Source organism: Bos indicus x Bos taurus, chromosome X (genome assembly GCF_003369695.1).
Source record: "Bos indicus x Bos taurus breed Angus x Brahman F1 hybrid chromosome X, Bos_hybrid_MaternalHap_v2.0, whole genome shotgun sequence".
In the NCBI taxonomy this organism is placed as follows: Eukaryota; Metazoa; Chordata; class Mammalia; order Artiodactyla; family Bovidae; genus Bos; species Bos indicus x Bos taurus.
Genome location: NC_040105.1, coordinates 67699800 through 67715376, shown reverse-complemented (window position 1 = coordinate 67715376; position 15577 = coordinate 67699800). Strand labels below are relative to the sequence as shown.

At 45.1% G+C, this 15577-nt stretch overlaps 1 protein-coding gene across 1 annotated transcript in view; it reads right to left on the bottom strand.

The window, feature by feature from the left end:
- SLC16A2 (solute carrier family 16 member 2) overlaps positions 1–2710 on the bottom strand; it is a 132600-nt gene extending 129890 nt beyond the window's left edge. The window contains exon 1 of the mRNA XM_027533913.1: positions 1806–2710. Within this exon, the coding sequence (XP_027389714.1) occupies positions 1806–2430 (625 nt within the window). The 5' untranslated portion in view covers positions 2431–2710. The remainder of the gene's footprint in view (positions 1–1805) is intronic.
- Between the last annotated feature and the right edge of the window lie 12867 nt (positions 2711–15577).

The following is a 15577-nucleotide window of genomic DNA, read 5'->3' as shown; positions in this document are numbered from 1 at the left end:
CAGCCCGTCTTTAAACACAGGGCAGTGTTCAGCAGGTGCCCTAAAAGGTAATCTAGGCAAAAGCCAGAGACCCTACCTTGGCTGCCTTCCCAAGAGCCCCTGAACTGCATCAAAGCAAGGAAAATGTAGTCCCAGGGGTGAGTGTGGTAGTGACCTTCTGCCCAGATGTTCCACACAGTCAGGAACCCCCTCCACTCAGGCATCAATGCAGCCTGGGAAGTCCTGTGAGTGCTTTGTACAGCCATTCACACGCACTCAAACTTTCAAGTGGGGCCTGCACATTAGGATGCCAATGGATCACAAGTCCAGGGGCACCAAGAGTCCCAAAACCTCTTTAAAGGCAGCCCAGCAAAGCTGCAAAGTAAAAAACAAAAGAGTCCTTGATTGAGAGCAGTAGGAGAGGCTCTCCAAGGGCTCAGAGAATCCACAGGTGGATGCCCACAGAATTCAAGGTTTCTATTTACTAAATAATCCCCAGTGCTCCTCAGAGAGCAGCAGAAGTGTGTGTGTTTGGGGGTGGGGAGAGGAGGGAACCCTTCAGTCCCAAGGCAACACATTCTGAGCTGCGTTTTTAAAAGCCACGTATTCTAAGCTTTGAACTTGCGACAGGTCTAGAGTGGAGCTGTCCTGAGGAGCCACAAGAGGGAGTGAGCCTTGAGGAAGGCATCCCAAGCCCTTCAGCTCGCTCCTGAGACTCCTCATCAAAACGGCTTACGGGCTTCACCGGCGGCTTGCTGAGAAAGCCGGATGGCTACTTCAACTTCTCTGAGTCCACGGGCAGGCTCAGTGGGAGGAGCACACAATCCTGTGGTCCTGCAGCCTGCTTTGAACAGCGAGAGCTATGCCCCCAGCCCTGTTTGTCTTAGAGAAGAAGACCAAGTCAGCACCACCCGAAGGCAGGAGGGGTGGAGGCTGGCTTTCTGGCTAAAGACTAACGAGGCACCCCGCGGATAGCGAAGAGGCGCGAGGCGCCAGGGAGGGCAAGGCTGAGGTTGGAGGCGGTGCAAAGTGAGTCTCAGGGCCCAGTCTGCCAGCCGCCTCACGCCTCTCTGGAGACTGCCTCCCTGCCTGGTTTGGGGTTCAGCTCAGAGGGCACAGAGATCCGCTCGCTCCCTCAGTGTGGCAGAGGACAGCCCGCCCTGTTAGGCAGTAATCACTGCGGGCAAATAGACGCGCGCACACCCCGCCACTCGCACTTCTTCCTTCCCTTCCTCTCTCTCCAACAGATACACACGCCTGCCATGTGTTTGACTCTTCGCTCAGTCATCAGGATTCCTAAAGTGCTTTTGACAGAAAACACCTCCACTTCCTGTACAGAAACAGAGGCTGCTGCGGACATCTGAGGTACGGTATTTCTCTCAAAGTCCTCCCAACCTTCCAACTCTCTCCTCTCTCCATGGCCTCACACTTCGCCTCCCCCCTCCCCCCGAAAACAAAACAAAACAACAACAATAACAAAAACCTTTCTGCAAATATTTCCCCCCTGTACAGACGCTCAGAGTACCTTAAACAAACCCGAAGGGTGCGTCTGGATATGTACCAGAACAAAAAAGTTCATTCTTTGTGTATGATCAACGAAGGTCCCAGGTCCCACCCCCCGGGATTTCTTGCAGCTAGTCTCCACAGCCGAGGCTGCCCAGAGCCAGGCAACCCGCGCCCTAGCAGCGCCAAGGGCTAGGGGTAACTGTGATAAGTCCAAGCGGCGCACTATAGAGGGGCGCTTCGGGCCAGGAGATACGAGATCTGCAGCAGCCGAACGAACACCCTTGCCTAGAACGCCAGGTGGGGCGCGCGGGGCCGCTCACCTGCTTGGAACTCCACTTGGCGATTTTTCTCTCTTTCCTCCTGCAGCAGCATGGAGTAAAGAATCCCGAAGGAGTTCTGGATGCCGAAGATGGAGCCGTTGCACCAGGTGGCAGCGAAGACCACCATCCAGCCGAAGCCACCTTCGGGGGGCTGGAAGCCACGCGCGGTGCCGCGGGTCTCCACCGTGGGTGTAGGGTCGGGTTCGTGCATCGGCTCAGGCTCAAACTCCAGCTCCGGCAGCGGTGCAGGGTCCGGTAGGGGCTGGGGCTCCGGCTGAGGTTCTGGCTGGGGCTCGGGTGGGGGCACTGGCACTGGCTCCGGCTCCGGCTCGGGGCTACCCACCGGCTCCTGCTGTTCCTGGTCTGCCTCCCGCCAGGGCCCTTTAGCTTCCTCGCTCGCCGGGCTTTGCAGCGCCATCGCGGCTGGGGGACTGTGGCTGCTCGGGCCGGAGGAGCCGCTCTGTGGCTGGTACTTGTTTCTGCTGCTGCTGCTCCAAGCGCTGCTGCTGCTGCCTCCTCCTCCTCCCGGCTCCGCGCCCCAGCTGGCCAGCCTGTCCCGAGACAGACGGTCCCTCGAGCCCTCTACTCCTCCTCCCCCGTCCAATCCCCCTCCTCCTCTCCCCATGTCATCTCTCTCCTCCCCCTCCTCCTCCTCCTCTCCCTCCCCCTCAACCTCTTCCTCCGTCAACAGGCAGCCCTACAGCCTCGCTCTTCTCTCCAGCCCTTCCTCCTCCTCCTCACACTTGCCTACCTCCTCCTCAATTCGCCACTGCCTTCCTCAACTCCCTTTCCGAACTACTGAATCCCGTTCTCCTAGTCCAGAAGCCCAGTAGAGGGATAGTTAAAATGGAAAAACGAGAGCATAAACTATACTGTTCTCCTTCCCTCTCCTCCCTGCAGGCTCCAAACGAGCATTGATCAACCCAGAATCCCCAGGGAAGACCCCGCCTATCCTTTACTCCCACTCTCTCTCCTTCCTCACAAGTAGCCTGGAACTAGGGTCTCCCCAGGGACCCCAGGACGAGAGATGGCCCCTAAGAACCCCATCTCGCCCTCAGTAGTCCCTATGTACCCCCCCTTGGGCTTAAGGGGGACTTGGAGGACACAGCCCAGGCTCAGACAGACGGTGGGCACAGTTTTCTCGAGCTCAGGAGCTCAGCCCCCACCCACAGTCCTGCGCAACAGCCCCCCCACCCCAGTCTCTCCCCCTCCGCCCCCGCCCTTCCCGGCAAATCCCTGGCGGGGCACGGATGGGAGGAGGCGGCCCGGCAGCGAGGCCCGCCCCTCCGGGCAGTCAATCAGGGCTTTGTTTGCGCCAACCTGGAGCCCAGAGGAGCCGTAGAGGGCCGGGTCTGGGCCGGGGGCCGGGCCAGGTAGGGAGGGAGGTTCAGTGGCACCGGAGGGGGCCGGGCCCAGGCGGGGCACGAGACCGAGCTCAGCGCTGGCTTCTCTCGGCTCTCTGTCCCGCATTGGAGAAGTAGGAGTTGGGGCCAGGTCGAGCCGCCAGTTTGGGCAAGGGCCGCTCTGCCCTCAACATCCCAGCTGGGCTGGTCCCTCGGGTCTCCGCCGCGGCTTTTCGGGCTCTCGAGAACTCTGCCGAGCCGCTAGCTGAGGGATGTCTTCCCAGCACCCACCGCGCCCTTCCGCCCACCTCTGGCATAGAGACACCAGAGTCCCGCTAAAAGTCCGAGACTAAGGCCCTAGCCCTGCGAGGGAAAGGGAGAGTTTGCTCCCTAGAGAATGAGAGGGTCCCGGTATGCGGGAGGGGTGATCTGCCCCGCGGGCGGCTGGGCTCCCTGCCGGAGTGCACGGCTGTTTCCAGCCTCGGCCCTCGGGGCCGGCCCCAGAGATCCCGGGAAACTCTGCTTCCCCTAAGGGCCCGCGCGTCTAATGCACTAATCAAGAATTCGTGGTGTGGTTACCAAGCTACTTCGCTCCCCACCAGCGGGCGGGCAAGCGCTAAGCCCTTTATACCCAGCATCTCATTAACCTTCTTGTTGGGTGAAAAGACTGCATGGCAGGTGAAAATGCAGCTCAGGGTTGCACCAGATGCCCAGGAACATAGGCAATAAGCAGCTGAAGGCGGGGTGAGCTGAGCGGGAGGATAGAGGTGTCCCAGGTAGCTTGCCATGCCATGAGAGGAAAAAGCCAAATTCACAAATCATGGGGCCTCCACCAGTCAGTAAAGCAGTCATTGCTAGAGGAATAGAGCACGTTCCTTACTGCCTGGAGGTGAGTGTTTTTATCGCCTGCTTTTTCCAGGCCAGAAGATTGAGGATTAAGGAAATATTTATTAGTCTAAGGTCATGGGACAAGTCAAATACAAGCTGAAATTCAAGGCAAAGTCTCGAGCTCCCTGAGCTTCACAACAGGCCACTGGGGAGGTACTCCCCGGGAGAGGGACAGAGGAAGGAAAGGCAGGATGTGGTTGAGTTATCACAGTAGGCTTCCGGAGGAGGTAGTGGCATAGATGGCCCTTGAATCTTGAGAAGGATTTTAACAGGCTGGGGATGGAGGTTGGGTGTCCCTACCTAAAAGGGACAAAGTAAAGAGGCATGAAGAATTCTACTCATAGAAAGAGGTAAATGAAAGCTAATCAGGCCAAAAAGTTAATATGTATACTGCCTCTCCCAGGAAACGTTTGCATTTTAATAAAAATCCTCAATGCTTCAGTCATGAGGAGTGACGAATCATGGACATTATGGGTACTGGTGCTTAAGATTTGATTTTTTAGTCAGCAGTCTTACAGGACCAACTATTGCCCTAGTGGAACACTAGCCTTGGCTTCCATTTGCAGGGAACTTGATTAAAATGCTGAAAAGGGTTATTTCCAAACACAGAACCAGGAATAGACCTTGGAGTCTTGTAGCCCATGTCAGACTCCTGTCTAAATTCTGTTCTCATTTGAATGGTTTTTGTTTTTTTTTTTTTTAGATCACTGGAATGGGGGTTGTGATGACACTAAGAAGCTCTTGTGAACCTAGAACTATGCTAGCCCTTTACAAAAATGATCTCATATGATCTTCATAACAATGCTATCAGATTGAAATGATTTGTCCCTGTCTCACAAGTGAGGAAGCAAGTGAGGAAACATCTTAAGTCTAGTTTTTAAGTCTACAAAGCTATCAAGAGGTTAGAACAGGAATCTTAACTCATTTGTATGAGCTTCACATTATGTGCTCCATCCAAAAGACAAGATGATGTAGCCACCATCTTACCATTCTCAAAACACATGCAGTGCCTACCATTTATTCCCTCTTTAGAAGGTATTTTATAATAGTAGAGCACTGGAATCTGGAGACCTGGATTCTAATCATGATTCTATCATTGTAAACTTGTGTAATCCTAAGCAAGTTGTTTTCCCTTTCTGAGCTTCAGTTTGTTTATCTGCAAAATGGAGTTAATACCCACATCACAAAGTTGTTAAATAGCATACTGAGAAGTATTAGATTTTATTTTGGATATACAAGAGAGCCAGTGAAGATTATTGAGTAGGCAACTAATATCAGATCTGCATTTTAGGGAAAAATCCATGGTGACAGTGTAAAAATTTACTGTGACTTGGAAAGATAAGAGGTAAGGAAACCAAGCAATGAACCAGGTAATAAAAAGTTTATGATCTCAAATAGGGCACTGACTAGGAATGAGGACAAAGGGATGGCTCTGTGAACTATTGTTATGGTAAAGTTGACAGAATAGATTTGGATAGTAAGAGAAAAAGAAGAAGCAAAGATGACGCTGACATTTCCTTCTTTTTTGAGTGAAGGAAAGGATGATAGTAGTGTTAGTGATGGAGAAGGCAATGGCACCCCACTCCAGTACTCTTGCTTGGAAAATCCCATGGATGGAGGAGCCTGGTGGGCTGCAGTCCATGGGGTTGCTAAGAGTCGGACAAAACTGAGCGACTTCACTTTCACTTTTCACTTTGATGCATTGGAGAAGGAGAATCCTAGGGATGGGGGAGCCTGGTGGGCTGCCATCTATGGAGTCACACAGAGTCGGACACGACTGAAGCGACTTAGCAGTAGCAGCAGTGTTAGTGAATATTGGAAGTTAAGAGCCAAATCAGATCTGAAGGTGCCTGTGGCTTTCTGTCTCTTCTTCTAAACAATCCTGTCAATTACAACTTTAAAATACAATTTTAATCATGACACTTCTCTGTTTTAAAAACTTTCAGTGATTCTCTCTTTGAGTTAAGTTTAAATTCCTCAACTAGGCATAAAAGTCCTTTATGCTTTGGGACCAGCCACAATTATTCAGCAAGTGTTTACTAAGAGCCTCTGTGTGTCAGACTATAGTATATACCAAGGACACAAAAAGACCTGGTACTTGTCTCTGAGACATTCACATTCAACCTGTCTAGTAGCTCCACTCTTTAACATTTTCTCCCTTTCCCTTTCTCCCATTCATGGCAGGCCCCAAACATACTAGATTATCCATCATTCCATGACATATGGACACCTGCTCTTCTCTCATCCCTCACCACCCATTTTCCTCACTATTCTCCAGTTGAGATTCTATGCCTTTCATGAATCTCCAGAGTGGGTTCAACAAAGTATATAAGAGGGTTAGTCTTTAACTGGGGAGATATGCCTCTTGCCTTTGTCATACCATTCGGTCATTCATTTCACAAATAGTTATTAAGCAAGTACTATGTGCCAGTCACTAAGTCAAGCCCAGGAACATACAATGGTCCTTGTCCTCTTGAGGAAAAGGAAAGAGAAGGATGTAAAGGATGAGACAAGGTTGAGAGTGAGGTGACAGAAATAGAGTTAAGGTCTCAAGATCAATGAAGTTTTCTCTACAAATTTCTAAATCAGACTTGGTTGACAGACATCATCAATATGAACAAATCATTAGAGAGCACCTACTGTGTGTTGTTGTTGCTGTTGTTCAGTCGTGTCTGACTCTGTGACCCCATGAACTGCAGCACACCAGGCTTCCCTGTCCTTCACCATCTCCTGGAGCTTGCTCAAACTCGTGTCCATTGAGTCGGTGATACCATCCAACCATCTCATCCTCTGTCATCCCCTTTTCATTCAATTTGGCTTATGCTCTTGAGAAGTGAGTGTGGCCCCTGTAAACTCTGTAAATTATTTTACTTAATCTGTCTGTGGATCTTAGAAAACCCCAACGGAGGTCTCTGATTTACACCCCAAGGTAAAGAACGTACTCTATTTCTGTCTCTAACAGAATAATCCCACAATGGAACCATTCCAATTACTTATGTCCTTGATTAATCATACAAGTGGTGAAGCAAAGCAGTAGTTCCCTAACCTGGTTACACATTAGAATCACCTAGAGACTTATGTACAAGTACTGACTCCTGGGTCCCTCTCCACACTGGCTGAATCAAAGCTTCTGGGGATGGGAGCCAGGACTTCCCTGGTGGCTCAGACAGTTAAGCGTCTGTCTATAATGCGGGAGACCCGGGTTCAATCCCTGGGTTGGGAAGATCCCCTGGAGAAGGAAATGGCAGTACTATTGCCTGGAAAATCCCATGGACAGAGGATCCTGGTAGGCTACAGTCCATGGGGTTGCAAAGAGTCAGACACGACTGAGTGACTTCACTTTCACTTTCCAGTAATATTACTGCACTGCCAGGTTTTGAAATCACTAGACCAAAGCATTAATAACCACAATTTTAGATCTCAAAGACTAGTACAATTTCTCTAAAATTTCTCCCAAAACTTTGGGGATCAACATAAAGATGTCAACTTTTAATATTGTCTTGTAAGGGCATGTATCATCACTATCATATTATTGTAATGATGTCTTAATACTGACATATAGAAAATGTAGTAAGGGCATAGTCTTTTACTGAGGAAAATCTTTCTCAAGAAAGATCAGTTGACAACAAGTTTTGTAGTGTCAGCAGACTGATGAAAATGTCACAGACTGCCATGGGTCTACAGATTATTGCTTGGGATTCGCTGGACCAGATGACCTCTGAAAGCCCTTTATCCCTGACGTTCTCAATTTCAGGCCAAAGGTGCTTGCTTGCATTGGGCCTCTTTTTTTTTTTCAATATAAGTCTCAGGCTGAATAAAACTCAATAGGTCATTCTATCATCCCTCTGTCCTGTGCCTAAATCATCCTAACTACTTGAGAATGAATGACATATTGAGAACTTTCTCAAGAAGCCTGTGTGCATGCTCAGTCGCTTGAGTCATATTCAACTTTCTGCAACCCTCTGGACTGTAGTCCATCAGGCTCCTCTGTCCATGGGCTTCCCCAGGCAAGAATACTGGAGTGGGTTGCCATGCCCTGCTCTGGGGGATCTTCCCATCCCAGGAATCAAACCTGCATCTTCTGCGTCTTCTGCATTGCAGGCAGATTCTTTACCCACTGAGCCACCTGGGAAGCCCTTCTCAAGAGGAGTACATAATTTTTCCTTCCTTTATTCACTTTTCTTTATTTATCTCTATAAGGGTAACTGAAGAGTTCTGATGACACGGCACCACCCTGTATCTGACAGCCAAGTAAGATTGATTGTGAAAAGGAGCCAGGATTCTTGTAGTGGCAAAAGAAATGGTGATGGCAAAAGAAGTCCAAAGGCAAAGAAGACTTAGGTTTTGTTGTCTAGAATCAGGAAAGAGTACTGATGGAAATCCTTATTACTGGGAAAGGAAATTGAATGTTGACACCTCCTAGGAGCCACAGTGGAGGCATGGAAGGAAAAAGATATTGGATGTAGCCTGATTTCAGTTTGAGCCAGCAGGCTATTCATAATAATAGGTACATTAAAAACAAATCAATTGACCATATGCATGAAGCCTGCTTCCTGAATGCCAAGGAAGCAATTCTGCTCAATCGTTGGTCTATTATTAGAGCAGGCATAGAGGAGAAAGATGACAGAAGCAGCAGGAGCTTTATAGAGAACAATGAGATGGGATTTAACCCTCTGAGAGCTAGTACAGAGCAGCAAAGCTTGAAGTGAGAGAAAGGGTGAAATGGATTGGTTTATTGATCGTATCCAAGGTAGAAATGGAATGGGTTTTTAAAAAGCCTTTTGTTAATTATTTTTTTTCATTTATTCAAGAGTATTTATTGAGAATCTCTGTGTGTGTGTGTGCACACATGCGTGCTCAGTTGCTCAGTTGTGTCCAACTTTTGTGACTCCATGGATTGTAGCCTGCCAAGGTCCTCTGTCCATGGAATTTTTCAGGTAAGAATATTGGAGTGGGGTGCCATTTCCTTCAGGGATTTTCCTAGGTATCAAACCTGTCTCTCTTGCATCTCCTGCATTGGCAGGCAGGTTCTCTACCACTGCATCACTTGGGAAGCCTAACTGAGAGCCTACCATCTTCTAAACATTATGCTAAATCTTGGCTAAAAGATTCCCATCCTGAGGAGTGGCTCCCTTGTGGGACTGAAACAGAAGTGTCTTAGGTATATGGTTACCATGCAGTGTAAGGATGAGCCTTGCCCTTTATATTGGTTTCCTCTCCTAGTCTGTGACCTCCTTGAGCATAGGATCAGCATTATTTATCTTTATATCCTTAGGATTTAACACAAATGCCTGATACAAACAGGGTGCAATTAATTAATTAAACTATTTAGTGTAACAAAGCCCATACAGTAAGTACCCTACATACAAACCTTCAAATTGCGAACTTTCAAAGATGTGAATGTGTATTCCAACAACGTTAGGTGTGAGTGAAATTGCAGCTTTCCTTCCATCTCCTATTGCTGACAGTCCTTCAGCTCTACCATCTCCCACCTCTTCTCCCTCTTCCAGTCAGTAACTCTTCTTGCCTGTTCACTTGATGCCAGCCACTGTATGCCAGCCATTGTACTGTACTACTGTACTTTTCAAAGTACTGCACTGTAAGGTTAAAAATGTTTTCTGTATTTTTTATGTTTGTTTTTTATATATTATTTGTTTGAAAAGTATTATAAACCTATTACAATACAGTGCTAGATAGCTGATTGTGTTAGTTGGAAACCTAGGCTCACTTTGTTAGACCTATGAACAGATTGGGCTTATGAACATGCTCTTGGAACAGAACTCATTTGTATGTAGGAGACTTACTATAAACAATAGAGAAGAGGCTTATTGTTAAGGTTTATTGTGAGGATGAGAAATAAAATATGGAAAGCAGCTGGCACAGCACCTGGAAATAAATGTTAGCATGTAGTAAACACTCAATAAATGTTAACAACAAGATGGTTTGCAGAATGCTTTCATTGGAAAAAGAAGAATACAGCATAGTATGTTCTTTGGCATTGGTTCAACTCCAGAATCTAGAGCCTAGCTGTCAGAGCTGGAAGGTACTTCCACAAAATCCAGTCTCCTCATTATACAGATGGGAACATTGAAGCCTAAACAAGCAGTAGGACTTACTTAAGGTGATGTCTAAATTATCTAAGCTTTTCCTTCTAATTACTTCAAATCCTTGTGAACAGCAATATGACATACATACATATAAGGCAGGGGCATCATTTTACAGTTAACACAGGGAAAAGTTAAATCATTTACCCAAGGATCTATGATTCACACTGTGGCAGTCTAGCTCCAGAGTCTGTGATTTTTAATCACTAACACTTCTTTATCACAGCACTTATGAAATTGTATTAAAATTATCCATTTAGCACATCTCCTCATTAGAACCTAAGTTCCTTAGGGATAAGAATGGTGTCTCTCTTCCATTGTGGATAGGTATTCATTCACAAATATTTATTGAGCAACTATTATACAATCAGGAATTGCTAGCCTTAAGATCAAGCCATATATTTGAAGCCAGAATTATCTAGCTTTGTGGTACTGTTGGATTTTATTTCCCTTTTGTTAGTTCTTTCCCTTTTCTAGTGTCTTGCTGAACATTTCAGTTTAGTCTCATCTGTTCTTTGGGGCATGAAGTTCTGTGCCAGGCTTTGGATCAGACTATTAAAGGAGAATAAACAGTGAGAAACTTCAAGAAGAAAGTGTAGTGTCAGAGACATGTTGAGATATGAGAGTTCCTCATCACATCAAGGGGCTTCTTTTAGTAAAGTCTTTGGGGTATTACATTTGGCAGGTTTTTGTTTTGTTTTGTTCAATTTAAGAAGTGCTCTGGCTTTACAGGATCTTTTGTCTGCCCCATGCCCATTTGTCCTTCTAAGAATTCAGTCTAGCCAAAAAGGTAAGTCAAACACATTCAGAAATATAACTCTCTTAACACCAGGTCAGTGGTAGAGACACTAACTGCTGAGGAGAGTATAGGAGGGCCAAATGGGGGAGACCTGGGTGGGGATAGGGTGGGGTTCAGGTTAGCAGTGGGAAGGCTTGGAGCAGACAAAGTGTGTCTGCATTCTCAGACATTTCCTGGTCCATTTCTTTGGGGTAGCTTTTCAGACTCTAAGATAGCCACAGACCTAAGGCCTTTAGAAACCTCAAGGCCCTTACACAGGAAATTTCTGGAGAGTAAGAGACAGAGGATGAAACAGTAGTGAGCATTAAGGCTAGAATCAAGTATCAGCAGCTGAATTAGAGGAAAGTGACTGGTATGCTCTGGCCCAGAGGCCAAGTTTCAAGTCTAACTTGCTGATCTTGCAGGTAAAGAAAGCCAGTTAAATGGCAGGAAAAAATCATTCAAATGGAGCAGGGGCAAGGGTGCAAGGGGCAGGGGCAAGGGATTTGGGTGGAGGGGAAGGACAAAGAAGAAGAAGTTTATTTTTCTCCTTCAGTACATATTTACAGAGTTCCTTCTGTGCTCAATTAAACTCAGTTTCCCAAGGGCCTTTTTTTTGGATGGAGGAGAAGACAAAGGAGGAAGAGTATATTTTGTTGAATCTTTCTGAGACTTGGAGGTATTAATCCACTTGCCCAAGGTCATGCTGTAAGTGAGACCAGAAACATTCTTTCTTAGCTCTTAATCACAGAACATTTCTCCATGCCACACTACCTCTTATAATGTCATTTAACTCCTTAAAAATCTGAAATGATTCCTCACTGCCTAAAAATTAAAGTCCAGACTCCTGAGCTGCCCCACTGGGCCCCTCCGTATCTGGGGTCTGGTCAATTCTCTAATTTGTTTCTGAACCAATTCCCAGAGCTCTTTCCTTTCCGCCAAATGCCTTTGTCTCCTTTTTCTCAACTCGACCCCCCAAAATTGAAATACATTTACCATGAACACCTGTATACTCATCACTGGATTCTACATTAACAGTTTACTCTATTCGCTTTATCACATATCTATCTACCCAATTCTCTGTTGGTCTATCAATCCATATTATTTTTAATGCATTTCAAAGTAAATTGAAGACATTAGTATACATTTTCCCCTCAATATTTCTGTATGTATATTATTAGAGTTCAATTTTCTTGCAGTTTTTTCCTTTTGGGGTAAAACTTACATGTAGTATAATACATAAACCTTAGGAAAACATTTGCTGACTTTTGAAAAGTACTAACCCAAACCCCTATCAAGAACATTACCATCACCCTGCAAACTTCCTTCATGGGCCTTCCCAGTCAAACCCACCCCCTCTCACCCTCAAGAGAACCACCATGGATTAGTTGTGCCTTTTTAGAGACTCATGTAAAAGGAATAATTCAGCTTGTAGGTTTGTGAACATAGTATCTTTCACAGCATAATGATTTGAGATTTAGCTGCATTGTGCTGGGTAGTATTCCACTGTATTTGTATTGTATTCACCAATTGATGGGCTTCTGGGTTGTTTCTAGCTTACAGCTTTTATGAAGAAGGCTGCTATGAATTATTTTTTCATGGCCATATTTTCATTTCTTTTGGGTAGATGCCTAGAAGTGGAAATGTCAAGTCATAGAGTAAGATAGGTGTTCAACTATATAAGATGCTGTCAGCGCTGTGTCAGAATACGTTGTTCCATTTTATACTACTGCCACCAGCAGTGTGAGTTCCAGTTACTCCATATTCTCACCAGTGTTTGGTTTTTTCATTTTAAGTGAAATTAAATTAATTTCACTTACTTTTTTTTCATTTTAAGTGAAATTAAATTAATTAATTAATTAAACTAATTTTCACTTAATTTTTTTCATTTTAAGTGAAAACCACTACTCATCTAGTAGATGAGTAGTGGTTTTAACTTGAAATTCCTTGATGACTAATGATGTTGAGTATTTTTTTTTCATGTCCTTATTGGCTTTATCTTTTGTGAAGTGTATATTCAAATATTTTTACATTCTTAATGCCAAATTTATGTATTTTTTTTAAAAAATTCTTTTATTTCTTGGCTATGCCACGTGGCTCATGGAATCTTAGTTCCCCAACCAGGGATTGAACCTTGGCCACCACAATGAAAGCACCAAGTCCTAACCACTGGACTGTGAGAGAATTCCCTGTGTACTTTTAAATTAGATTGTCCATCTTTTATTATTGAGTTTTAGGAGAACTTTACATGGCCTGAATCCTTTGTCAGATGTATGTTTTGCAAATTTTTCTCCCAGTCTACAGTTTGGTTACCAATTTTCTTGACAATGCCTTTTCATGAGTAGATGTTTTTAACTTCAACAAAATCTAATTTAGTCTCTTTTTTCTTGTTTGGGTATTCTTTCTGTGACTTGTTTAAGAAATAAATGCATGTCTGCAAGTCATATATATTCTCCTATGTTTTCCTCTGAAAGCTTTATGATTTCAGATAATGTGTACAGACACTCAGTCATGCCTGACTCTTTGTGACCCCATGGACTGCAGCCTACCAGGCTCCTCCGCCCATGGGATTTTCCAGGCAAGAGTACTGGAGTGGGTTGACATTTCCTTCTCCAACGCATGAAAGTGAAAAGTGAAAGTGAAGCTGCTCAGTCATGTCCAACTCTTCGTGACCCCATGGACTTCAGCCCACCAGGCTCCTATGCCCATGGGATTTTCCAGGCAAGAGCACTGGAGTGGGGTGCCATTGACTTATGATCCATTTCAAATGAATATTTGTGTGTGATATGGATATCCTATTATTCTTATACTATTTGGAAAAACTTTCATTTCCTCCATTGGACTGTTTTGGTTTCTTCTCTTTTTACTATTAGCTCATCTGTGTAGAAAAGTGAATGTGTACATATCATTGGATTTCACAAATGGGACACTCCCATTTAACCAGCCCCCATATCCCAGTAACTGTATCATTACTGGCAACCTAGATGCCCCCTTTGTGCCTACTTAGAGTTACAACCTCTCCTTCTGCTGTGGTGGTAACCACTATCCTGATCTCTGTTAGCACAGATTAATTTTACCTAATTTTTATACTTTATATAAACAGAATCATACTTGTGTCTCTTTTGTGTCTAGCTTCATTCCTTCAATTCTATGTTTCTGAGAGTCATCAATTTTGAGTATAACCATAGTTCATTCACTTTCACTGCTGCATATTATTTTATTGAATGAATATACTACATGGACTGGGAAAAGTCAATCCTCATCCAAATCACCAAGAAGGGTAGGACCAAAGAATATGCTAACTATCAGACAATTGCACACATCTCCCATGCTAGTAAGGTCATGCTTAAAATCTTGCATGCTAGATTCATGTATTATGCTTCATGATATTCATGTATTATTTGCTTCAGTATTATGCAAACCAAGAACTTCCAGATGTCCAAGCTGGGTTTAGAAAAGGAAGGGGAACTAGAGATCAAATTGCCAACATTTTCTGGATTATACAGAAAGCAAGGGAATTTCAGAAAAATATCTATCTCTGTTTCATCAACTATGCTAAAGCCTTTTACTGTGTGGATTATGACAAACTGTGGAAAGCTTTTAGAAAGATGGGAATACCAACCAGACCATCTTACCTGTCTCCTGAGAAACCTGTATGTGGGTCAAGAAGCAACAGTTAGAACCCTGTATGGAACAACTGATTGGTTCAGGATTGAGAAAGGAATATGACAGGGCTGTCTGCTGTCACCCCGTTTGTTTAAGCTATGTGCTGAGCACATCATGAGAAATGCCGAGCTGGATGAGTTACAAGCTGGCATCAAGATAGGCAGGATAGGCATGAAGATAAACATCAACAACTTCAGATATGCAGATGATACCCCTCTAATGGCAAAAAGTGAAGAGGAACTAAAGACCTCTTGATGAGAGTGAAGGAGGAGAGTGAAAGAGCCGACTTAAGATTAAATATTAAAAAAAAAAAAAAAAACTAAGATCATGGCATCCAGCCCCATTACTTCATGGCAAATAGAAGGGGAAAAGGTGGAAGTAGTGACAGATTTCCTCTTCTTGGGCTCCAAAATCACTACAGATGATGACTGCAGCCATGAAATCAGAAGACAACTGCTTCTTGGCAGGAAAGCAATGACAAACCTAGACAGTGTGTTGAAAAGCAGAGACATTACTCTGTTGACAAAGGTCCGCTATGGTCTTCCCAGTGGTCATGTACAGTTGTGAGAGCTGGACCACAAAGAAGGCAGAGGGCTGAAGAATTGATGCCTTCAAACTGTGATGCTGGAAAAGACTCCTGAAAGTTCCTTGGACAGCAAGGACATCAAACCAGTCAATCTTAAGGGAGATCAACCCTGAATATTCACTGGAAGGACTGATGCTGAAGCTGAAGCTCCAGTATTTTGGTCATCTGATGCAAACAATTGATTCATTGGAAAAGTCCCTGACACTGGGAAAGATTGAAGGCAGAAGGAGAAAAGGGTGTCAGAGGATGAGATGGCTGGATGGCTTCACCAATGCAATGAACATGAACTTGAGCAAACTCTGCGAGATGGTGAGGGACAGGGAGGCCTGGTGTGCTAGAGTCCATGGGGTCACAAAGAGTCAGACATGACTGGCAACTGAACAACAACAACTACATGGACATGGATG